We start from the raw sequence: 26,478 nt of genomic DNA, 5'->3' as shown, positions 1-26,478 counted from the left end.
TCAAATTTGAAGTTAAATACATTTTGTAAGAGACAAACAGTTCAAGGTTAGGATCAGCTGCTGCCGTGTCTAAGAATGTTTATTACCCAAAAAGCTGGAACAGTTTGTAATCATTTGGCTTTGGCGAGCCGCCGACTCACCTTGTACATGAAACAGAATGATGAACTAAAGCTGTTGTATAAATAGCCTTGGCACCTGGTTTCTAGCCTTGGTGGGCCTTAGAGGGAGATAGTGGTGCTTAGCTGTAGCTTAGCATGGTCTGATGGTATTGGCCTGCAGCTCAGCTGAAGGCAGCAACACGTCTGCTTCATGGTAGTCGCTTGGGGCTCTGTGGTCCTGGGAGCATGTCGGGTCCCCCCCCCCCCCTCCACCCCTTCCCGGGATTTTGTATTTAAACTTGACAATTTGGGTTTAATTTCAAGCGCTAACTAAAATTAGCATTTCAAACAATATAAACCAGAGAACTTTTTGCCATGCAGTGAAAGAATATTGGTCCCCTTTCTTCTGTTTTGATTTGTTGATTTACTTTCAGATATTTCAGTTCTGTAAGCTGCCACAAACATTAAGTCTACACTTTTGTCTCATGAATTTGCAGAATATTTTCTCAAAAAGTCTTAAGGTGAGACGAGGCTTTGACTTGTTTTTGGTCTGTAGCGTTTTTTTCCCTTGGAACTCTTTTCTCTGGTTTCTTTCCTATTGTTGAATCAGTGACAGATAATTCAATGCCTCCTCAGATGCCATTCCATTGTGACCTAATGGGTGAGTTTTTGATGCACTCCTGGAGTAATTTTGTTCGGCTGATAAAGTCCTGGGAATGTTCACTCCTGTCCTATTTCCTCTCGTTGTGGATAATGACTGCCACTGTGGTTCACTGGAGTCCAAAAAAACATTAGAAATAACAGTAACATTTTCCAGATTAATAGTTATTAATAGACTTGCTTTTCATCTGTTCTTAAGAGTTTTTAGATTGGACCATGATGTATTTGAGATCTTTAAGTTTAGCTGTCTACTTCTTGACTTGAGAGATTTCTTGACTCTACAGGTCTGGCAGTAGTCATGCCTTGTTGTGTCTAAAGTCAGAAGTAACATCTTTTTTCTGGAACTCAATTTTTCTCTGGACATACGACAGCAGAAGAATGAGCATTTTTCCTGAAGTTGTGTAACCCAGTTGAGTGGTACTCATAAAGCAGAAACCAATAATTAATAGACTTACTTTGTACATCATTGTAACTCTTTCTATCTCCAAACCTAAGCTGAAAAGGCTAAATAAAGTCTGTTAATCCAACTTTCTGGTGTATGAAAGTCTGGATACCCAACATAGCAGCTTAAATCTCTAAAACCTATAGCCGTATGAAGGATGTGTAGAAAACTAAGAGGAAAAAAGTGTAATCACCTGATTATTGTTGTCGGTATGAACTCGCTTGATGGCTACGAAATGTCGTATTTTTCTGTTGGCAGAAGGAATCTGTCAGATTTTCAAATTTCTTGTTAAGCTGCAGAAGCTATTCTTGGATTGAGTAGATGTAGCTCACCCTCCCTGGCCGATGACAGGCAGTATCTTCACTTGCTGCTGAATGCTGTCGCCTGACTTCTTCCTGGCAAAGTAAATGCCTTGCCATTCCTTCAGACACGACAGAGCGAGCAGGCTGATTAAAAACCCTCCTGGGTTTACAAGCTCAACAGCAACGGATTGACAGATGGATCCAAAACTCACTTTGCCCTTTTTGATGCAGGTGTTGATTGTATCGAGTAGATCGGCTCTGTTCTTGTCGCTCTTGGGAAGCTCAGTCAGTTCTTTTCCGATCAACTCCCCCCTGTGGTATCCCATCATCCTCTCAAAGGCAGGGTTCACATACTGGGTCACAACCACAGAGAGATTAGAGTCACAGCATTGACGAACACTTTCCTGCTAACATCTCTGTGATTATTGGATGTTAACTTACTGGCAAAGTTAAAAATGGTCAAATCAAAATTAAACAACAAGCTAGTATCAATGACATTGATACTAAAAAGGCCTAAAATTTCTTGATATATAAATAAATGGCCAATAAAGCATTAAGCAAAATAGTTATCAAAGATGTGACCACTTAAAAATGTACATTAAAAGGCATTGTTAACAAAGGTTCATTATGACAAAGGTTTATTAATAATAACAAAGGTTTATTAGTAATTAGTTAATTAAAACTGAAATATTTATTATTTTACAATTAGGGTCCCTCCAAAAAATGACCCACACATTGATTAGGCTATAAGAACCTAATATACTTATAACATTAATCACAATTCATAGAAAATGTGTAATGTTTTACCAAGAAATAGTTTTATTTTTATTTAATAATCACAGTCAATGAATAGTTAATAAATCAATTACTAACAAGAATTAAGCCCTTAATAAATACATAGTAATAATTACTAGAAGCTACGTTATTATTTTATGAGCTCATCATACATTGCTAATAAACAATTACTGAAACAGTTATTTTTAAAGCAGTAAACAGCTAATAAACCATTAGACCATTGGTAGGTACCGCTAATGTGGCTAAATAGTAATGAATTAATCAAATATTAGTAATTTAACTAAATGTGCTAATGGTTCTCAGTTAAGGGATGAAAAAGTGAAAAGTCAGACATTTTATTCAATTGTTATGGTGCGCTTTTTGCTAGTTATCTTAGATAGACAGAACTACTAGGCTAGCATAAATGTTAGCCGTATGGCGTTTTCCCACAAACAAGAATGTAAGTACGAGGTAGTTGAATAGACAGATAGAAAAAAGAGAGAGAGAGAAAAGAGATATAGAGACAGAGAAAGTTATGAAGATAAATAGCTAAAGTTAAAGATAATTTAGAAAGAGATAGCTAACGATAATGATAGATAGAGGTAGCTAAAGATAATGATAGATAGAGGTAGCTAAAGATAATGATAGATAGAGGTAGCTAAAGATAATGATAGATAAAGGTAGCTAAAGATAAGGACCGACAGATATATGTAATGTAAATCCCACCTGAATGATGTGATCCTCACTGGTGATTTCCACAGCCTCTTGGCAGTACTCCAAAGCCGTAAAGACAGAGTTGCAAGCCCTATGAATGAGTGAACTTGATGTAACTCAAAATGCCCAATGATTCTGCTTGCATCCGTTCATGCGGACACTTGCGTGTGCCGTACCTGAGTTTGAACTGGCAGCGCACCTCTCCATGCTCGATCTGGATGAGTTCGTTGTAGCATGCTGACACGCTGCTGTTCTCCATGAACCTCTGGAGTCCGACCCAGGTTAAGTGGTGTTTGAAGGAGAGACAGAAGGATGAGAGGGTAGTGGGATGAGTCAGGATCTGCTCAACTGCGACTTGTTTAGAAACCACCCACGTCATTTTCACACCATTTAGCACGACAGGTAACACAACTCGCACTCAAAACGACAGTCATGTTTCTATTTTTGCAGAAAAACTCTAGTTTTCTATTAAAGTAAGCCCTTGAGCATCATGTAAAAACACAGCTAAGAGAGGAGGTAAACTGGTTTGACATACTCTGCTAAATCCAGCGCAGAGGAGAGGGAGAACAGACGGTTCCTCTTGGTCCGGGAGTCTGTGAATTGGCAGAGAACAATCATTACAGTGAGTATTTATCAAAAACATAACAGAACCAAACTAAACCTAAAGTAGACACAAAAACCAAGAAAAGCTGATAGCTTATCTTGTAATAGAATTTATACCTTTACACATTTTAATCTCTTTACAGTCACACTTGATTGTGTATAATAGCTGACAAAAAGCAAACTAAAAAACAAAATTCAAACATGGTTTTCAATTATTTACAAATAAAAATCATAAAAGTGAGGAGCACGTGTTTCAATACTCTGTACAATCACCGACTTTTGGGGTATGTCTACCATTTATGTACAATTAGACTATAACTTTTGTCTGTCCTGGTTCAAAATAGCTCTAGTCCAATCAGTTTGGATGGAGAAGAGCTGTGGACATAATTTTTTTTTATTAAATTGAGTTTCAATTAGATTAAGTTCTAATTGATTAATGTCTGATGGACCACTCTAACACATGACTATGCTAAGTCTACACCTCTGTATTGTAGCTTTCACCCTCAAGGCTTTTTTCTCAAGCTCCAGAGATTTGTCCCATTGAGCTCAATTTCTCAAGATGCTTTTCATCCTGGCCAATGAGCAGAGAAAGAAGGAGGAGTTGTGGACGGATTCATTTAGAATTGGCAACGGCAACAGAGGAAGTGAACGAAGCCAGTCGTCCGTTTTGGCTACCCTTCCAAATATTGAGCAATTAAAGTTGAAGCAAAATTAATATTTAAGACATTTTATTGCTGGTTAGAATGTTGTGGTTGAACTCCCTATGGAGTTTGGCAAAAGTTCAATTTTTTTAGTTGGCTCTGTTAATGGCAAATGAGGTGGCACACAATTTGTGGTAAGCTTCGTAGCCTATATATCTTCCTTCCCAATGGATCTGGCTCTTTACATACGTCATGGCCAAATGTTGGACGTTATAATCAGATCCAATCGTATAAGACTTCAACAGATTCCAACCAATCATTTCTCAATAGCCAAGAGTCCAGTCCCTCTGTATGAAATAAGACGTAGAAAAAGGGGTTTGGCTTTTACCAGAATAGAGCAAAGGAGTTGAATATGAGTGTTGAAAGAGTCCAAAGACAACTAAAAACTTCAAATCCTTTTCCGTTCACTTCACAAAAATGTACATATTCCATAAAATCCCCAAAATGTACATTAAACCTTGTGGTTATATACAAATATATGGTACTTTTCAGAGACACTTATAACCTGCATACAAGTACAAATAAAAACGTAAAGCTTACTTCTGTGGTATAACAGCAAGTATAACTGTGCTCTCCGAGGGCTTTGTGGCGCGGATCATCCTGAAAATGAAGCAGGTGAATCAACAAACACATCATTAAACTCTGACGCTGGACTTTGGAGAGGTGGCTTGGACCGAGGCGCGGGACGGACATGTGGGCAGAATGGGGGTGATGTCACTGCTGGAGAAGAAGGACAGAACATTTCTGTGTTTAACACAGAAGCACCAAATGCGGCTTGCGCTTCGGAGGTTTTGGCCACCGAGTCCACACAGCTGGCAGGAAGTGTGGGAAAGCGGTCTGGAGGTGGAGAAGCAACGAGTCGACAGTGATGGAGCACAAAAAGGAGCGACAGAGGGAACGGATGATGGCAGAAGTCCTTAGGGGAGATGGAGGTAGAAGGAAAAAAAATGATATTAAGGAAGGGAGTGATAGAAGCTAGGCACAGCAGGAGCCGGGACTGTGGTTATCACAGGACAGGGGAGACTAATGGGTCAGTTTCTTGGGAAAATTTCCAAAGGACGTACAATAAATCACTGGACGAAATACGTGGTGGTGAATTTCACTACATTTTTCTAAATGGGCAAAGAACGCCCAGTTTTTGATGCCTCTATTTGTTAATCTGCGCTTTGAGTGTTGCACTAAATCCAGACACAGATCTCATATTAAAGTCAACATGTCCAAAATACTCCTGGAAAGCCCGGCAGGAAGGGGAAAACAGTGAAAAATAGGGGACTAAAAATACCCTCGGAATAAATCCTCATGCACGCCACAAAGCAAGAGGGGACAGAAACACACACCAGCATGAACTTAACAGCTGCCACAGCGCTAGACGTAGAGCAGCTCTCTTGTCAGCAAATTAACTCATTGCTTAGTGATTATTTTACCACATATTTCCGTTAGCCTCTTTTGGCTCATAACACCTTTATTTATCCTTTTTAAATGAAAAAAAAAACACAAAAAAAACACTGGGGTCAGGGCTCTTTTGTGGTTCACTATGTTGCTGGTGCCTCCAGTAAACACAAGATGGCGCCAACGAGCCCTCACAACTCGAGCCGCTTAACAAGATTCAGGTTAAAAAAAAATGATAGCAGAAGTTACAACATTTTGGATAAAACTCAGTTAATAAATTCTCTTTGGTGTCCTGTTTTCAGGTCTTGGAATTGAAACATGTCCCATTTTAAAAGACAGAGAAGTACTATTTCTATAGATATCCCGTCTTCCCCCATTTATTTGAGGCCAGACTCACCGGCAGACGGCTTCGGACTCAAAGTAGCGCGAGTGACGTCCGTCAATGACGATTATCTCGTGGTGCTTGTCCAGGAAACACTCGACGGCAGACTCGGGCGTCCGTGCGATGTTGCACCGGAAGCCGGCGCGGTCGCAGGCCCACCAGAAGGCATCGCTCTGGCTGTCCTCTTTAGCGAACACCAGCAGAACCTGACGAAGTCAAGCGAACCAGGACAATGTTGTGCGACTTTCACGGAGGCACCAAAATAGGTGAAGTTAAATTTTTTTTTAAAATTGCATAATATGTTTTTACAGATTACATGTTTCTTCCCTCATTTGTTTCAAATGTTTAAAATAATCTTCATACCCTATAAACTTTTTAACTTGCAACATCCCAGCGAGAAACTTCAGCGTATTTTAATGGGGGTTTGTGTAATAAATCAATGATATTTACATCAATATTTTTTTTTTACACTCGTTCATATAACATTACACAAATTGGCAGGCAACTTATGTTTTTGTGTTTTACCCATAGGCACGATGACAAGTGGCGAGAACAAAGTTGGACTGAAAAACATTTCTTTCCAATTGAATGTTTCTTCTTTCTGGCTTAGTCACAGCTGACCCAATCTAGCCGTTTTGACTGAGCTTTAGATATTTAGCAAAGCAGAATTTGTTATATATAAAAACAAAGAAAAGAGAACCATGTATCATTTTTACCTCCACTGTAGTATTATGCAATAGCATAAAATCCAAAAAAATACATTGACACATGGCTGCTCTGCCTCCTTCTACAAGGTATCATGTATAACTGTATTCTTGTTTCAGGTCTTTCAGGAATGATCTCGCTTCAATTTTTTCCTGGTGTTTTATTTAATTAATTAATTTATTTTTGCTGAAACTTTTTTTAGTTTCTCCATATTTTCTTCAATTTATGACATCAATATGAAACAAACAAAAACATTTTAAACATTCCTCTCTTTGCTTCTCCACTAGTTTTCAAGAGCTAGTAGAGCTAGTTTTGCTAGCCACGTTTCCATCAACATTTTCTAATGTGCTTCTTGAAGTATCATGTTAGAAAAGGTAGATGGAAAATGACAAAATTGGAAATTACATTATCAATTTAGCAAAAATGTTTTTGCACTTGCTTCAGGTGTTTTTTTGGCTTTTCCAAAAACAAAAAAGAGTTCATATGCTAAAGAGGAGATGGAAAATGCATTTGCCAAATACATTTTGACATGACAAACTTCCCCATCCACTAGTGGGTTCCAGCATGGAGGGAAGGCCTGTCCACTTGGAGGGAGTGGCTGGCGAGAGGCAGTCCTGACTGGGATTGAGGGAACGCTCCCATCCACTGGTGGGTCTGCGCCTTACCAGAAGCACAAAACCTGGACAAAAGGTCCACATCTCCAGCCTGGAGGGGCAAACTCTCTTCATTCTTCTGAGATGTGTGGTCAATACCAGTTTGCAAAGTCTACATCTTGCTCTTTACAGCCATGAGTAGCGTCAACATCTGACCAAATCACGATTTGTGGAGTCTGGTTGATTCGCTCCAAACTAGTAGAAGAAACACATCTACTCTGTCTCTTTTTTTTTTTTGCAACATTTTAAAAATGTGCTAAAAATTTGCATGAGAATTGATTTCTACAGAGACTGTGATGTCAATGTCTTGCTCTCCTGTAATAAATCCAGTTGCCATGCAGACGGTTAGAGACCTGAACTCTCCTTATCAGCATAGATGAAGCACTTTCCTTATGAAGAAAACGAAGAAGAGTAACTACATTTCCACTTTCTCTGATACCGTATATGTACTCCTTTGGCTGAAACTGAACAGCCAGCAGTCCCCAAACCTGCCTACTGGATGCAGAATCCCACAGAGCTTTTAAGTCGCTTTTTTGATCTCAAACCGTGCTTGGACCACTGACAACAGCAGCCACCTTTAGTACAGCGGTGCAGAAAAGCAACAGAGCACACAGGCACGCTCTCGTGCACCCAAAGGGCAGCTGGTCCGCAGCCAGAACTAACAGCACTCGGCTCTGCCGCGCAGCAGCATCACCTCCTGACTCCCTCCAAGGACAACAAAGGATACTGGGACAGAGCGAGAGTACGGAGGGTCAGCACTCAGAGAGAGAGGGTAGGCGATGAGGGAGAGCGTAAAAGAAGCAGAGGCAGACTAAAGTCGTGACTTTCCACAATCCTTGTGCTGTTAAAAAACTGTAAAACAGGAGAATTGTGTCGCATAGTGCCTTTACAGGTGGAAACGGATAAAAAACAAACAAACACTGAATCTGATGAAAAAAACGAGTGGGGCTGGCACAAGAGGATAGAAACTGAAGCAGCGGTCGGAGAGAGAAGGTGGACTCTTACTTGTGAGTGCCTGTGAAAGGTCTACAGTCTTTGATCCCGTGCAGGCTTGTGTAACCATGATGCTAGCATGTGAAATTCCACACACAGGGGACCCCACGGACACCGGAGCGCACACCTTCCACCCGGGAATGTTACCAGTAAAAGGCTGATAGGAGGCGCCGTTGGTCTGATGCGCACCGACGCATTTAGACAAACGGCTTCTCTGCACCACACCATCAACGTTACGGCCACACCTTCATCTGCATGTCACTCTTTATCTTTATCCCTCTATATCTATATCTCTCCATATGTGTATCTCTACATGTCTCTCTATATTTGTGCCTCTCTATCTCTCTCTCTCTACATATTTATCTCTCTACTTATGTTTAATCTACATTTTAAATACCACACAAGCTACACCAGCCACCCCTTGCTGACTTCCCTGTTTGCACAGTTAACATTCATGCTAGCCCAGCGGCTAATCCTCGACGGCTGCTGCTGGCTGCCTCACATTTCCAGAGTTCACCGGATCAATTTGCTGTGTTAAAATTAGATCTGAGTGAGAGAGTGTTTCTAATTATTTGTCACTCCAGCTTTTGTGCCGTAATAAAAATTCTGTCCACTTGAATTCTATCAGTCTTGTAAACCTGATCAGAGTGTGAGTGGTGCCTGGCTGATGTTTCTGTAAAAGCTTATGGTACAGTTTGTTTTCCTGAGGAGAGCAGAGAGGCCTTAAAAACGCCAAGAACAAACCTAAGCAGTTGTAGCACATTTGAATTTTACTTTCGTCTGGTATGGTAGTTTAAAAGAGGAGCCACAAGCCAATAAAGACTTATTACCGATTACAACAAGCTGTTGTCAAAAATGTTATCAAGCTGACAGTCATTATTAGAATGAAAAGGGACACAAATTGCATTTTTCTATTTGATAGGTAGAAATTACCAAAGCTTATCAACGACACAACAGCAAATTTTTTGTCTGCACAGTTTCACTTGAACTTCGTACAAACGATCAACATTTTCTAGAACCTTCACTTGTAGCAGGAGCTTAACGTGTCATTTAAAACTTCTCATCACCTTAATCTGTCGGCATTTTGTCATATTACAGCCGCGAGCTTCAGAGACATGACGGGAAATTGAGAAATGGTTTTCAGGGTAAAGATTTTTCTAACAAGCACAAGCCTGAATTGCCTGCACGTGTATTCAGCCACCCTAAATCGAGACTTAACCTTAACTCTATTCCATAGCTGCAGACTTTAGCTGAAAGGTGTCAGAGTAAAACTCCACATGTTGTTTAATAATAACAAAACCCCAATAAAATACAGTACATCAAAGATTGATGCTGCAACTGGACAAAATATGGAAGACTATCAGGGCCGTGAATACTGCATAAGGCACTGCATGTTCTGCAACAGCTAGCATGAGTTAATAAAAGTTTTAAGCGACAGCATGATTGAAACTCCACGTTTTACAGCACGCTGCAGGTACACTGCAAATGGACGTCTGAGAAATACGATCACATAAGAGTTGCTTTCCTTTAACTCGGCTGTATCTGAAGTCCAATATTATATGAAGGAAGTATTCAGAGATTTTGAAACTGTCCAGGCCCGAAAGGTTGGACAGTTTCTCAGACCTGGAAACTGTCCAGGACTGAGACAGTTTCCAGGACAGTTTTCCTTGACACTTACTGTCAAGGAAAAATTTTACTGTCAAGTTTTTCCTTGACAGTAAAATGTCAAGGAAAAACACTCAATATATTGCTCTCCCCTGCATAGCTTCTTTTTAAAAAAAATCTTTCTTTTTATCTCTATGTTCCTGTAGATGGGAGCGGCGAGGACAAAGAGGGGTTAGGTCATGGACACAGGAGAGAGTTTGGAGGCACAGCCACAAATATGGAAGAGTGCACATTTTAGGGGAGCAGTTTAGGGTTTTATGGACCGTAAAAAAAAAAAGGGCTCTAAAACCTTTTTTTAATAAAGCTCCCTCCACCTGCACAAATGTGTCTTGTCTGGTCTGTAAGATTGATGGACGGACACGAGCGGCGTGCCAGGCCTGAACTCAGAAACCCCTGGAGACGGGTCAAACGCCTCGCGCGGCTCACAAATCCAGGCAAATCAAATCAAAGCAATAAACGAGAGCTTAATAAAGCGGCTCATTCCCCAACTGGGGGCCGAACCGCCACAACAGAGGAATGCTTTGTGGCGCTCACATCCCGACCATCTGAGTAACCTCCACAAGCTTTTACTTCCCTCCTGCCCTCCCTCCCCCCCGTTACATAAGGATAAATCTCCCCGCCATACGTCCTAATCCGTAACCAGAGGATGAGCGCAGACAATCCCCGACTCAGAACCCGGTGCCTTGCGTTCTTGATGAAGAGAGAGGAGAGGGAGGCGCGGAAACGGTCCTCCAAAGAGGCCAACTCAACCACAGTAATGAGAGTCAGCTCAGGACATGTTTCGCAAAAAAAAAAAAAAAACAGCGGGTCACGAGGGATCACAAATTTGGTGTTATTTTATTTTTATGTGCGAGAACTAAATCCAGATTTTATTGGTGCGACTAATAAAAAAATATCTTTTAAGGACAAACTCAGGAACAAAACATCTTAATCTTATTTTGCTTCAGCTGAATTTTTTTCTCATCTGTTTTTCCAGTTTTAAAGGAGCAGTATTATGTCAATTTTTTTTAGCTTTACACCCATGTTTTGATGTTATTCCATGATCAGAGCATGTCTGGAGTGTTGCTTTGATTGTTTCATGCATGTTTGAAAAATCTTTTCATCTACCATGGCGACTATTTAGCTGTACAAAACATCTGGTTGAACCTCGATCCGCAGTTTCAAAGCTTCTGGGCTTCTTCCTTACAGAGCAGAACCTTCCCACACAGCTCCATCAGACTAGCCAGCTTCAATTAGCAAACATCTAGTGGAACGGCGCATGGCCTGATCTCAATATAGGAGCTACTTCTCAGTGAAACGCTGGTAAAAACTTTGCTAAAGAGTTAATAGAGGAGCCATGTTGTGATGCCTTCCTGGAGGTAGAGTTTCAGAAAGAGCAGGAGGTTTTAAAGAGACAGAGGCCCAATTTCAATACAGTAAATATTAAAGTCAAAATTCTTTTAAGTTATATTTGACATATATAACTGAAGTTACTTCATTGTACTATAAAATGATACTATGAGCCTGGAAAACACATAATGCTGCCCCTTTAAGGCTGTAAAGCCACCATCAGTCATCCCAACAAACTGATTTGATATGGTTGTTTTCCTCTCTGAGTTGAACTTAGTTTCTATTTATGGCTGAATTAAGAGTCAGGTGTTTAAAGGCTTTTGCATAATTTTATTACCTAGTTTTTTTCTCCCATATTACATTAGCAGAAGGACCTTACCTAAACCCAACTTAGTGCACAATTGGAAATGGGCAGTGTCTGTACCGACACTGAACCGAAGAGAAAATTACACTGTGTACAGTGTAAACCTGTCACTGTAACACATTTTACTGGATGATAAACGGTCCCGGAAACCATTGTGATAAACAATAAACATGATTGAAAATGGCATAATAATACAAGTTCACTCTCAAAGATCAATACAGTTAAATTTTGTAAAGAACACTTTACACTGGAGCTAGAAGATATTTTAAATTTAAAAAAAGTACATGCCTAAATAATATAGATTCTGAGGCAAGACTTGAAAACAAAGATTCACATTTGCTTTCCATTCAATCTAACTGAATGTGTCCCTTTTTTTGTAAAAAAAAAATTAACATAAAAAAAAATCACCTATATATAAATACATATATATATAAAAATAAATGCAGAAATTATGAAGACATACCAAATCAATAATTAAACAACCTATTTCTAATTTTCCTTTCACATGACAAAATACAAACATGTTCAAGACAGAAAAAATCTTGCAAGGCCACCATATTAAATTACTCAAAGACAATAACACACACACGTGTATATATATATATATATATATATATATATATATATATATATATATATATATATATATATATATATATATATATATATATATATATATATATATAATATGAAATTAAAAGTGGTATACTTTTTTTTTTGACTGAGCCTTGAATCTGTGGACCTCAAACATGAATCTAAACTATATAAAAGTTAGTGTTTGCAGATGTTGCTACACACTCTTACCTGAATCGGCTCCTTAGTCAGCCTCATAGGTCCCACACATTCTTCTGTGGCAGAAACCTGCAGGAGAAACAGAAACGATTATCAACAGAGAACAAACACAAACAACTCAAAACAGTGCGAGCATCTCTCACCATTTTACCATTGATGTCAAGAAGCATACTGGCATATTGCTTTTGTCTTGCTCAACCTGTCTGTTACCGCTTCTAATCTTCTCTGCTTGCTTTCGGTTTTAAGTTCACGCAGCAACAAATGCTGTCACAAAGGAGACGTGCTGAGTTAAACTCTCCCCTCCTAATATTCCGTCTGAATCTTAGCTGCAGCTTTTGAGGTTAAACTCGCCCAGGCTGCAGTCATGGGTATTTTTCACGGAGCTAGAGCGGTCGGCAGCCGTTTGCTGCAAACCTCTTTTAGAGGGTATTAGCTGCCTAGCCACAGACTGAACCCGCCGGGTTTACCGGCTTAATCCCACTGCGGGATCATCTCACACACCGTGCCGCAGGTACGTGTGTGTGCATGTGCGTGCGTGTGTGTGTGTCTTGTCTTCACGCACTTCTAAACCACATGCGTCACTCAGGTGTGAATGCTTAACTCAGCTGCATGTGCATCTTTCCTAGCATATGCGTGCACAGACACGGTTAGTGTCATGCTCAGAGGGAGTAAGAGGTGCATTATGTCATGAAGAACTGCAGCTGACACAGCGGGAGCTCCGTGTGTCATGTTTTGGTATTAGCTTCTGTAAATCCACTTGTTTGTGAGCTGGCTGTCTCTTAAGCAGGGGTCTTAAACAGAAGATGCGCTCATACACCACAAAGGCCCGGGGGGACACGTTCTGTCTCTGGAGTGAAGCAAATACTCTTTAGGGATAAGGAAGGTCAGGGTGTAAGGTGGTGGAGTTTGGCTTTGTGCACAAACTACTAAACTGTCATACAAATGGTGTAAGGAAGGTAGGAGGCGGTGACTCAACCACCCACCATGACGCCGCTATCCGTCATCAGTAATTAGGCCTAAAAGGGACGTGTTTTTGCCCACATGAAATCTCCAGTACCCACTACAAATTTCTAACAGCATCGTCAAACGACCAACACTTTGAGAATCTCAAGAGTCTTAGTTTGAGTAGAGTCATCGCTGCTCTAGATAGCAAAACTGGAAAGGATTATTGCTGATGTAGAAATAAAGTCCCCAAATATTGTACATACTATAATAAACAACTTTGCTATGCTTGACCACATCTCCTGGTCTATAATGGCATTGATTGGAAATGACGCCACTGTTGACTGAATGTTTGAACAAAGTGCAAACTAAATGGCGACATCTGAAGTGTGTGTGATGTTGGAAGATAAAAACGTCCTGGGGGATTCGTTGCAATACTTTTCGATACAGAAGCACAGTGTGGTGCAACTTTAACAATAGTTGAAATGCAGAGGACTCATATTGAGTGGACAGAAAGCATCGTTGGTTGAAAGGTAAGTGTTTTTACTGGCTATGTTATCTGGGCATACTTTCATTGGTTTGTTTTACTTGTACTGCTCCTTCACTGCACAGGCTTACCACTCTTGTTAAATTAAAATAGCCGCTGTGCGCTGTTCTAAATTTATTAGTTTGACGACATTTGTGATCAGTGCTATATGTGACCTTGCCACAAGGTACAACTGATGTAGGACTCTTTTGGATTAAGAACTACTTAATCCTCAATGTCTTACGCTATATTCACGTAGGAGGGAAATGCAACTTTTATCCCACTTTTTCACGGCAGTCCTAACGGCCCAAGTTTGATCTTTTCACCCTCAAAAAAGTTGGATTTGTGGTACTAAGTTGGATACATATCCAATTGATATTTGTTTCTTTTCAAATGTTGCTTCTGGCTTTGAGAGTTGTCAGACAGGAAAGTGGGTTACGAGAGAGGGGGAAGACATTCAGCAAAAGTCACTGGGCCGGGAATCGAACCTGTGACAGCAGCATAGAGGACAGAGGCATCCGTATATGGCTCACGCGCTTTACCCCATATGCCACTGCCACACCCTAACAATCAGAGTATTTTTAAAGTGCTTGCTGTCAGAACGTTCATGTCGCATTTTGCATAACTTTTATGTCTTTGATGTGAGACATGCATGATAAATCTGTGCCAGAAGAAGTCTGACACGGTAAATCCAGACGTAAACAATGGCTACAAATTAGAATTATGAAATTATAAAAGAAGTCTGTGTTACTGAAACGCATCACATCACAATCCCACCACTCTGACTACACATCCAAACTGACTTCTCTACATTAGTTGCTCCACAAAACGCCGTTGCTACTAGTTGTGCTTCGTTTCCATCAGCTTCCTTCGCGTTGTATTGAGCCAGAGTCGCCGTCGGCAACAGGGGTGAAGTCTGAAAGATGTGAGGTCTACCATGGGAATCAATCACCAACAGCAAGTTCATGTGGTACAGGATCAAGAGCGAGTAAAAATGACAGGCAGTGCATAGAGGCGGAGAGGACTGAATCACTGCTGAATGCGTCAAACGTAGACAAGCTCAAACTCCAAATATATCAGTGTGGTTGGAGGTTGGCTTCACGGGAACTTGAGTAAGTAATTGTGTTTTCTTTAAGGACGACATTGCCAGATGTGACAGAGAACAGGAAGGAGGATAAGCAGAAGCCAGAACAGTTCTGTGAGCAAATCATGAGAACAAATCGGAGAGAAAACGCTCGGTAAACGTAACTCTTTGTGTCGGAAATGCAGAGGGAAGTCATTGTCGTTTAGTTGGAGAGAATTTTACTGAAGTCTGGTGTAGGCGCAAAAGTAGATGTAGTGACAACCCTGATGTGATGCAGGAGACTTAAGAAGACTGACGGAGTGTTTACACTTTGTAAGGATTCAGACAGTGGGAAAATAGTGAGGAAGCAGGACGTTTTAAGGAAAAAGCAGAGCAATAAGACAAAAGGTTGATTTAATTTTAGAAGTCTGAAAAAGGTTACAGGAGACATGCTGAAAAAACAATTATAATAAAGGTTAAAGAAGAGGGGGGGAAAACCCTTCTTAATCACTCTTAAAATGCGTCCAAAACATAAGCTCTACAACCTCAAATTGATTTTTTTTATAGTGATACACATCATTAGGCAGAAACACAAAAATAATCAAAAGAATTGCTTTGGTTTTGTCGATGGTTAGCTCTATTTTAGTTCATTTTCCTGGCAATTAAATCAACAACATTAAATAAGCATTTCTTTAAGTGCCCTCTAAAAAAACACATTTTTGCAAACTGGACATCATCGTTGCCATGGAAACGGGCCCTGAAAACATCAAATTACATCCAGACTCATCCTCACCTAGACGCCTTCACATCGGGTTTGTGTCTTCAGGTCGTGAATGAAATGAAGACGCTGCTGTAAAACCTCAGTTACTATAGGAAGTTTCTGCCGTTGATATTTGTAGCTCAAATCTAAACAATCTGAGGCAGCATGTTTATATGTGTCATATAAGTTAATCTCGCTTCATGAACTATAAATGAGTGGCATAATATCCTTTATTTAAGAAAAGGATCAGAAACAACAAAATTCTTTTGAAAATCAAAAAAAGTTTGAAACTGAAAAAAATGTGAAGCTAAAAAAAAAATCTTCAAGTTGAAAATCAAAATTGAAACTGGAAAAAAGCATGTGAAGCTGCAAAAAAAAATAAAAAATGTTAAAAACTAAGGTTCCATACACAAAGAGAAGATTAGTCATGTCTTTAATTGGTAAATATTAAGTCATTTAAATGACCACAGACGGGGACCCGTCTTGTCACTGGCCGAACTTCCAGCAGAAGAGTTCTTTATTGTTCAGACAGAATTTGGTGTAATTTGGATCGCAGTCCTTGCAAGGAGGCTCCATCTTATCTGCAGATCACATGTCCTTCAATAGTCTGGATAGACTTGAGGTTGGCCTTGGTCTGTACACAGCTACACATTTCATTCTTATCTGCAGCGATTCAACCAAACCAGGGACATGCTCTCACTTATCATCTGATGCTCTGACATAGCTTTTCTTTGTCATGTGAGAAAACAGCTTTCTTCAAGCGTTACAATCGTACTACGAGGAATGACCAGGAATAAAGTCCTTTGGTTTAGTTGCATTGTACTAAGTGGAGTATGAAAACAATGAAATTAAATTTTATGGAAACATAATAAGAACTCCTCCAGAAATTAATGATGAAACAAAACCAGTTAAAGACATTTTAAAAATCCTCAGTGGAGCAAGTGAAACTGCTTTGTCATCCATCAAATTTTTTTTTGTGGATGTCGCTTGTGCGTCAAATTTACGGGCGTTCCAGAAACTCAAAGACAAAGGTTCCATATTTGGACTTTTGTATGTAAAACAAAACAAACAAACAAAAAGGCAAATAAATTCCTTAATTAAAAGCATTAAAATCTACGTAGTTAATTAATAAGTTAATATCCCAACCCTACCTGTATTTTACAAAAAGTATTTTTTTAAAAGTACCAAGCTTGAGAAGCTCATGGTGTATTTATGTGTGCATTTATCAACTAAATTTGTAATTGAGGACATTTATGTATGGTAAAAAAAAGAAAGAAGAAGCATTACAAATCAATTCAGCCTGTCTTTCTGTATCCGATCGGTATCGGCCGATTTTAAACCTCAGATATTGGTATCGGAAGTGGAACAAAGTGGATCGGTGCATCCCTGGCTTACAACAGCCCTACAGTCACTACACGTCTTTTCCACAACGCCAATGCACAATCCATGGATCATTTGACACAAAACACAGTTAGTTTAATCAACAAGCAATTGTGGTTTAAGGTAGTTTTCCACCATTTTGTTCGGAACTGTTAATATGTTGGTGTAACGTTTTTGATTAGCTACAATGTTGGCTAGTGATTATGACACTGCCTCTACAAACAAAATTAGATGGAAAAATTTATAATTTTTACAGCATAAACAAACTGTTGCACAAAGGTTTTCATCTATCCATCCATTTTCTTAAACCTTTGTCCCTCGGTGGGGTCTGGAGGGGTGCTGGTGTCTATCTCCAGCTAGCGAACCGGGATGAACCCTGGACAGGTCGCCAGTCTGTCGCAGGGCAACACAGAGACACACAACCATGCACACACACACTCACACCTAGGGGCAATTTGGAGAGGCCAATTAACTTGACAGTCATGTTTTTGGACTGTGGGAGGAAACTGGAGTACCCGGAGAAAACCCACCATGCACAGGGAGAACATGCAAACTCCATACAGAAAGACCAGGACCGGGAATTGAACCCAGAACCTTCTTGCTGCAAGGCAACAGCTCTACCAACTGCGCCACTGTGCAGCCCCACAAAGGTTTTCATCTTAGCAAAAAGCTAATAGTAAATCAGTACTCACAATGTGTGTATGGATGTTTAACCACAACTCCATACTTTCCTACATACAAAGACTTGAGGATCTGAGCTTTGCTTAACAGTATCTGATGGGGTGTTATCATCAAGTCCAAATAGGTCAATGCATTCAATAATCTTTTCCTTTGGGAACAGAGCACTGCTGGTTCCAGATTGGTTTGAATGAAGCTGTTCCACCGGGCTTGGACAGGACCAGGAATACACTGCTGTTATTAAAGCTCAAGATGGTTTGCATTTACTCTGGAGAAACAAAACAGGTTTGGGAAATCTTGACACCCTTTGGTTCACAATCTGCACGTCCTCCACGTGTTTCTCAGTAAGCCCATGGTGGTAGCTAATTGATGCTAATCAAAATGATCTGGGGAGGTTAAACAACAGTGACGGACAGACAAAGGCTCCACACTCTCCAATCAGGTGCCATCGAACCAGAGCAGGAAAAAACAAAAAACGAGTGGGCGCAGCAGCATGATGTCATTCAAAGGGCCGGAGAAAAGCCTGAGTCAGGGGGAAATAATGTGGAAATTGTGACAGAACAGTGACATGTTAGTTTCATCCAGCTGTTTCATACATGTAACTATACATGATTATGATCATTATATGAAATGATTGCGGTCAGCGCCAATAATTGCGGCCAGCGATTATGTAACAATTGTGACAGGCCTAATTACAACCAAACACTGCATAACAGTGCGTGGAGAGATATCAGCCAAAAGTTCCCAAAAACTCTTTTTTTTTCTTTTCTCCACGCTAAAAAAAAACCCATTCTGATTAAGTCAATATGGGATTTTTTAAAAGAAAAGTAAAAAAAACTTGAATTTAATTTAAAACAACAAAAACAGCAGATAATGTCACGCATATTACTGTATAGTAGTGTACACTTCATAAGTGTAAATAGAGCAGTAATTAAAACATATACTTTATGTAAGCTTGTTTTATTATGAGCCACAGATCTGAATCTACATGTTTACATATACTCCTAAAAATATGCATAACCATTTTTTTTTCACTGTCTGACTAAATTAGAACAAACTTTTCCTGTTTTGGTTAAGCAGAATTACTGAAATTAGTGCTATTTGCTAAATGCCAGAAGATATTTTTTGTTAAGATTTTTGTTTTTCCTCCATTCAAATTCTGGAGTTCACATACATTTCATTAGTACTTGCCTTTTAAATTTACAATGCATAAACATTTTGGATTTCCTTCAAAAAACCTCTCATAACGGCTTGCTGGAAATTTGGCCCATTTAACAACTTGTCCATTCAAGTTGTCATCGCCGCCATGACTTAGCACGTGAACAAACTTGTGTACGTGTGATTTTAATTGCATTTCTTTTTTTAATGCAAACACTGCAATTGGGAATTTGTGTCCTTGGTGTACATTTGTAATGGAAACGCAGCTACTGACTATATAGATTCTTTAAAATCGGATTGTGACCGGTGAAACTTTTACTCTATTCATGAAAACAAAAAAAATGGAGAGTCTACGTTTTTCCACTACAGCTGTGTTTCCATTGACCACATAATTTCAATCTGGAGAGACTCAAATGGAGAAAGAAAGCGATTAAAAGAGTTTAATGACAAAATGAACATGAAAATAAACAAAGTCCTTTGGCGTTCAGGCCCTGGCCGGGGACGTCGAGCTGGACGTCGATAAGCTCAATGAACATTCCTGATGCAGCGTAGGAATGTAGACCCCCCGGGGCCTGTACTGGTGGCGGCGGTCGGAGGAAGATGAGGCCTGAGAGCCGGGAGCAGAAGGTGGAGGTGGGGCGGAGGTGGGGCGGAGGTGGTTTGATCGCAGCTGCTGAGCAGAGGAGGCCGTGGGTGAAGGTCCTTTTGAACTGGAGCCTAAGTGATGATTGGCTGGAGAGAGGCTTGGACTGGCGCTGATAGGTCCAGGTTGCAGAGAGGGAGGCGCTGATTGATGAGGCAGGTGCGACTAGAGTCTTCCAGACTGAACTTTTGTCAACACTCCATTACGCAAACTGGAATTACGAAAAATAAGTCCACTTAATGGAAACATGTCAATTCTGGAAAAACAAAAACTAAACGTTTTCCGACCAAAAGTTTGGTGCTCGGATGAGGTGGGTTTTTTCAGTCGTACTGAAATTGGTGTATTTTGCAAAACGTTTTTTCCACATCAAATGTGACTGTGACGGGGTTCTCTTATGACTTGGACAAACTAAAATGACTGCCCAAGGCCAGGGATCACTTTAGTGAAGTTCATTTAGCTCTTCTAGTGAACAAAGACGACAGGTGCAGAATATATACAAGGACGTCCAAGGCAGGTTAAAAACAGACAAAACAGCAGTACCGTCAATGCAAGAGTCCATCACCTTCCATGTGACTTCTCAGGAGTCTAGCCACAGACTGCCTCCCTGTGGCTCAGAGCCCTGCTTGTAAAGCCACAGGCTCCGCCCACAGAAAGACCAAACAAGCAAAACAACAAAACAATTACTTCTAACTCAAATGAATTCTTAAAGGATACAAAATAATAATAATAATAATAATAATAATAATAATAATAATAATAATAATAATAATAATAATGAGAAAAATAAATAAACTTGTAATCAAAAATACAATACTCAATTTAATAGAAAACACTCGGTATGTTCCGATGACGTCACTATGTCATCACATGACTCCCTCCTGGCGCGCCACAATCCGGAAATAATCCTGCTTGAAAACAAAACCGGGAAAATATTTGGAACTGAAAACAGGTTAGGATGGATATGCTAACTGAAGCAGGAACACCGTGTGTGCACCCACGATGAACCGCATCAGTTTAAGCTGCAACAGAAGTAAGTTAGTGATTGTGTATGTGTGTGCGGGCGTGCCCGCATGTTGACACGGACTCATAATTAAGTCCCTGCTTGTGAGGCTCCTCCGTCACAGGCAAAACAACAAAACAATTACTTCTAACTCAAATGAATTCTTAAAGGATAAATAAACTTGTAATCAAAAATACAATACTCAATTTAATAGAAAACACTTGGTATGTTCCGATGACGTCACTATGTCATCACATGACTCCCTCCTGGCGCGCCACAATCCGGAAATAATCCTGCTTGAAAACGCTGTGACGGCTCCTCCGTCACAGCGACCAACAATCGGATGTTGCTACTGGTGGAAATGACGAAGAAGACGACAGGAAGTGGTAGGAGGATGATGCCACGGCATATTTTTTAACGGCATATCGTGTGAACAAACTCCTTCACGTGTGATTTTAATTGCGTTTCTTATTTAATGGCAATCACCTCACTTACAAAATTGTCTTTTCCCGACATTAGAGAATATTGACAAACCTTTGTGCACATTTTGAATGTGCACAAAGACTGACCCGGTATTATCTCATCGAGTGAGCTGAATGTATTGCTGCTACAGCCCTACTGATCTTGAACTTTTGCACAGTTATGATGGTGAGAAGTTGCCAGTAACGCTCTGATCTGTGTGTTGTAAGTCAGCGACTCTCCACAAAGACCCCATGGTGTTGTCTCTAAACCAGCATCAGCTCTTCTACATGTGACCGTTCACACCCCCGCTGTACTCACCAAAGGGGTAAACAGATCACTTGTGCATGCAAACATACACAAACACATATGTGCGCGCACACACACACACTACAGGAGCGTGATCAACACCGTGGCGGATGATCAGGATCCTGCAGGGTGAGGCAGATGGTTTAAATAATAAATGGCATCATTGATCGTCTCTTGGTGATGAAACTGGGTGAGAGCAAAGCAACAGCTGACAAACCAACACACTCCACATGCACACGCACACACACGCACACACACACACACACACACACACACACACACACACACACACACACACACACACACTGACTGGGCAATGAAAAAACTCTTGATCTATAAATGTATTAAAAGCCTTTAAATGCTTCTCGCCCAAAGACCGCTGGAGAGAGACACCAGCAAGGAGAAGCAAGTCTTACAGGTTTATATGAGAAAATGATGCTATATACCATGATAAATCTCTTTTTCCTCACAACCCAAACACTCACTGCAACCTTTAGCGTCTTCGGTATTTAAATTGCATCTGCCACAGAAAGACTATGCAACAGACAAGAAATCTCACTGGCATAAAGTGTGAAACCATGACAATAATTATTACTTTCCAAACTGTCTTTTCCCTATTTTATCATCGTACAAGTCCGCCTGCCATCAAGTCCTGACAGACGATCTCTAAAAAAATTAAACTGTTCTGCCTCCTCTCAGTGCTCTTAATGCCAGCTGCAGAAATTCACCACTTCTGGTCAGACACAACCAATCAGGAGCCAGAAGGAGGGCCTTAGTAACGCGCTACTCTAATCCGACCCGTTTTCAATATCTGACGTTTTCCTATTTCCAGTCCAGTTACTCATCCAAATCACCGCGCGTCACTACGTTTGTCATTTTACTTAGTAAACATATATATTGTTACTTTCCTCTTGCTTCATGAGGAGTGAAATAAAACCACGCAGAGACAAAACCGTAACCAATGCAGGGAGGAGAGCGATGCGCGTTTTGTAACTGGAAATAAAGGCACTAGTTTGAGTTTGTCAGCTAAAAATGACAGTATCAAAGTGCTGGCGACAAAGTGATACAGTTACACCATTGAAAAGAGGGAAGACAGAATAATAATAATAGTGATTCACTGTAGTATTTCTCTCATACTTCAGTTTAATGCAATGATGACGGAGCGTGAAAGCACCCTAGTGGACGATGGACCCACTGCCAATCTATAACAGAATAGGCTTAGTAGCTGATTTAATTTTTTATTTTTTTTACTATGAGGCTTTATAGTATGAAATCAATGTATAACCACTGCAGATAATCTTTTAGTACTGCTCTGGGGGTCTAATAATAATCTTCCAACACAATAATCTTTCTGGTAGAAAAATCCAGCCCACAATTAATTGACTACTTAAGTAGTTAAGTAGTAATCAATTCTTCTGGCAATTAAGTGATTAATTGGCTAAAACCTGCCACATTCTGCAGATTTTTCATATAAGCTTATTTTATACAATATTAGAAATGCATTAAAAATCAAATAAAGCAATCCCTTTTTAACATATGAGTGATTAGTTAGCAAAAGGTGCTTAATGGGAGATTTGTTTTCAATGATTTTGAACTTGGCAAAATTAAAAATATACCACATTTTGGGTCGAACATTATGTTTTTTTTATTGTAAATGCTAAATTTATATATTTTTTCAACAGTATTGGCTCAATTACTGCTCTGACTTTGATGTTATTCAGCAAAATGGCCTTTTGAGTCTGTGTAGTTAACGACTGTTGCTAAATTAGTCGACGAATACTTTAATAATCAATTAAAATATTAATCCGATTAATCATTTTAACCCTGCCTACATCTGCCTGGGGTCTGAATACACTTGAGCTTGACTGCAGTTCCTTATAATGTGTATTTCCTTCTTTAACAGCTTTAACAATGACCGCTTAAAGTTTTTTTTTTTTTTGCAGTAAGTGGATGAGACACTTTTATTCCTTAAACGTTAAAGCTGCAGTGGATATGATGGATGTCATGCTGGGTATTTTTCACATCAGCCAGCCACTCTGTGTTTTGTAATGTTCCCAAAAACTGCAGATGGTTCAGCCAGGTGCTGACCAGGGACATCAAGAATACTTATAGCAACTGGATTTTATTATCACTATTATTATTATTAAACTATTATTGTCATTTTTTATTTTTTTTGGTTTCTTCTTGGTAGACGTTCCCGGTCTAATCTGGGTCAGAATGGGTTAACATGCTCTGGGAGTCTGATGACTCGATCATCTGCTGCGTCGCTTCTTAACAAAACACAACGACATCCTCTAGGGTTTGATCATAAATATCAAGATGTTCACATGCCTCTTCATGAGAGGGATCACTGTAAAGCACACAGACCATATAATTTTATCACAGGATGTGATAAGGAAACCGGCCGAGTCTCAGTTGGATTTTAGGCCTTTTTACACCAGCACACAGACCTTATCATGTTACTTTGTGTTAGTTGGTTTTTTTCTGGTTAGATAACCTTTATATAACAGTAGCCTTTAAGGAAATTTAACCTAACCTAATGGATTATAAAAGCTTCCTTTAAATACAATGGCAGGGCTTTGAGTATAAAAAAAGAACCAAATAAGTGTTAAATATCAACCCTCTTTATTTATTGGCACCCCCTCAAAATTTAAGTAAAATAATCTAATATTGAGATTGTGCAAACCTTTACTGTCTGTATATTTAATTTAGTGAAGGAAATAATTGTTTTTGTTTGTTTTGTTTCTTTATATGTCATGTCCACGAAGCTGTGCTGTGAGTGTGTGTTGTCTCCTGCAGGGCGTGTCGGACAGGAGCGGCCAGCTGGAGCCCATCAATCTATCAGGAGGAGCGGTTAAATAGAAGCCGGATCCTGATAGCGCTGCCAGATGGTTCTACGCTTCCAGCGAGTCCTCGTTCCTGGTCAAAAAGAGTCCTCATTCCTTGCTCAGAAGTAATCCTCATTCCCCCCCTTCTGGTTTGGCTTTCCGTCCGGCTGCACGCGGCTCCTGCTCGCTGCCGCTCCCCGTCTCCTGCCTGGCTCCGTTTCCTGTCCGTCCGCCTTCGTTGCTGGATCATCCCCGCTCAACGCGCTCGCCTGCCTGTCCAACCATCGACCTCAGTGGATGCACCGGCTCTCCCTCCCGGGACCCCCTCCCCCTCGCCTCCTACAAGCAAAACCCCGACGGGTCCTTACCTGCTGCCGCTCCATCCACCCGTCTGTTTTCCCCCCGCTGCTGGTCACGAATAAATTCAAACTTACCTTCTGCTTGTGAGCGTTTGTAGTTGTTTCTGCACTAGAGTCTAGTAAACAAACATGTCAGAACCATCTGGCCATGTTGACTCTGCGGCGCAACTACGAAATGCATTAACGGAGCAAGGAGTTCTGTTAGGCGCCATAACAACGCGCTTCAGGCTATGCAGCAGCAGCAGTCTGAGCTAACGCAGAGCCTCTCCGAACTGTCCCAGCACCTGATGGAGATAAGTGCCAAACTCAAGCCGTCTGCTGCAAGAACCGGTACTCCTGCCGCCTTGCAAGCTCCCGTCACTACCTCCCCTTCACCCAGCTTCCGCGAGGTTGTTTCCCCTCCGCCGGAGCCATTTTCCGGGGAGCAGGGTAAGTGCAGGGGTTTCCTGCTCCAGTGCGCTCTGGTTTTTGGCCTATCACCTCAATCCTTCCACAATGACCCAGTAAGATTTCTTACGTCATTGGTCTTTTAAGAGGTAAAGCCCTGAAATGGGCTGAGGCTGTAATTAACGAGTCAAGCATACATCTTTACTTGTATGATGACTTTATTGAGTCCTTCAAGCAGGTTTTTGATCTGGCAGCCAGTAGGGAGGACGCTAGTAAGAGACTTTGGGAGCTACGACAGGGTAACCGGCCTGTCTCTGAACTCGTAGTGGAGTTCCGCATTCTGACTGCTGAGACGGGGTGGAATAGTGCGGCTCTTAAAGGAGCTTTCCGCAACGCTCTCTCCGAGAGGATGAAAGAGTAACTCTCTTACCGTGACGAGTCTAAGACTCTCGAGGAGCTAATTAATCTAGCAGTCCGTGTTGATAACCGAATACGGGAGAGGTCCAGACAACAATCCGGGACCTCCGCAGTCCCGTCTAGGGCCGAAGTTCTCAGAGTCACATCTCCGACCCCGAGTCCTCCTTCGTCTCCATTACCACCGCCTGAACCTATGGAGATTGGTCGGGCTCGGCTCACTCCCGAGGAGTGTCAACGGAGGAGAGACGCCAAATGCTGCTTGTACTGCGGGGTTCCCGCCCACTTCATCGCCAACTGCCCTGTTCGCCCAAAAGCCGGGGCCCGTCAGTAAGCGTGGGGGTACTGGCGGGCAAACTCACCACCAAACCTCACGTGAGTATCCCTTCCCTTCTTAGTATCCGTCGAGAGACGCACCCCATACTAGCATTTATTGATTCAGGGGCTGAGCAAAACCTAATCAGTCCAGAGGTTGTTAAGGAGTATGACATCCCGATCCACACTCTCTCTGCCCCCATTCCAGTGTCGGCGTTGGACGGAGGTCCATTAACTACCATAACCTGCCGCACTGACCCACTCTCGTTAGTGGTTTCAGGGAATCACCATGAACAGATTTCATTTTTTGTGTTTCCGACCAAGTCCGCCCCCCTGGTTCTTGGTTACCCTTGGTTACAGACTCACAATCCGCACATTAACTGGTCCACTGGTCTCATTGAGTCATGGAGCGAACACTGTCATAGCTGCTGTTTACAATCTGCCGTCCCCAGGGGGCCCCCCAGTCCTACTGCAGAACCTGAACCCCCACACTTATAATCAGTTCCCACCGAGTATCATAATCTTAAGAGAGTTTTCAACAAGACACTAGCTCTATCTCTCCCTGCACACCGCCCTTATGATTGTGCCATTGAATTGCTCCCTGGAGCCCCCCTGCCTTCAGGCAGACTTTACAACCTGTCAAGACCCGAACATGAAGCCATGGAGAGATACATTTCTGAGTCTGTTTCCG

General features: G+C 41.0%; 1 protein-coding gene across 4 annotated transcripts in view; it reads right to left on the bottom strand.

Moving 5' to 3' along the window:
* Nucleotides 1-26,478, bottom strand: part of pde8b (phosphodiesterase 8B) — a 54,100-nt gene that overhangs the window by 18,937 nt on the left and 8,685 nt on the right. For 3 of the 4 annotated variants that reach the window (XM_017307943.2, XM_017307940.2, XM_008423404.3), the window contains exons 2-10: nt 12,579-12,635; nt 6,081-6,271; nt 4,835-4,894; nt 3,526-3,583; nt 3,167-3,255; nt 3,003-3,081; nt 1,715-1,855; nt 1,533-1,621; nt 1,394-1,448 (exon numbers count right to left, since the gene is read on the bottom strand). In XM_017307943.2, the coding sequence (XP_017163432.2) occupies nt 1,394-1,448; nt 1,533-1,621; nt 1,715-1,855; nt 3,003-3,081; nt 3,167-3,255; nt 3,526-3,583; nt 4,835-4,894; nt 6,081-6,271; nt 12,579-12,635 (819 nt within the window). Of the gene's footprint in view, nt 1-1,393; nt 1,449-1,532; nt 1,622-1,714; nt 1,856-3,002; nt 3,082-3,166; nt 3,256-3,525; nt 3,584-4,834; nt 4,895-6,080; nt 6,272-12,578; nt 12,636-12,709; nt 13,004-26,478 lie in introns of those variants that run through there. The other variant, XM_017307944.2, reaches the window with a different exon arrangement.

This window comes from Poecilia reticulata, chromosome 12 (assembly GCF_904066995.2).
Source record: "Poecilia reticulata chromosome 12, P_reticulata-male-v2, whole genome shotgun sequence".
NCBI lineage: Eukaryota > Metazoa > Chordata > Actinopteri > Cyprinodontiformes > Poeciliidae > Poecilia > Poecilia reticulata.
Note: the sequence above shows the minus strand (reverse complement) of the source record. Positions and strands in the feature narration are given on the sequence as shown.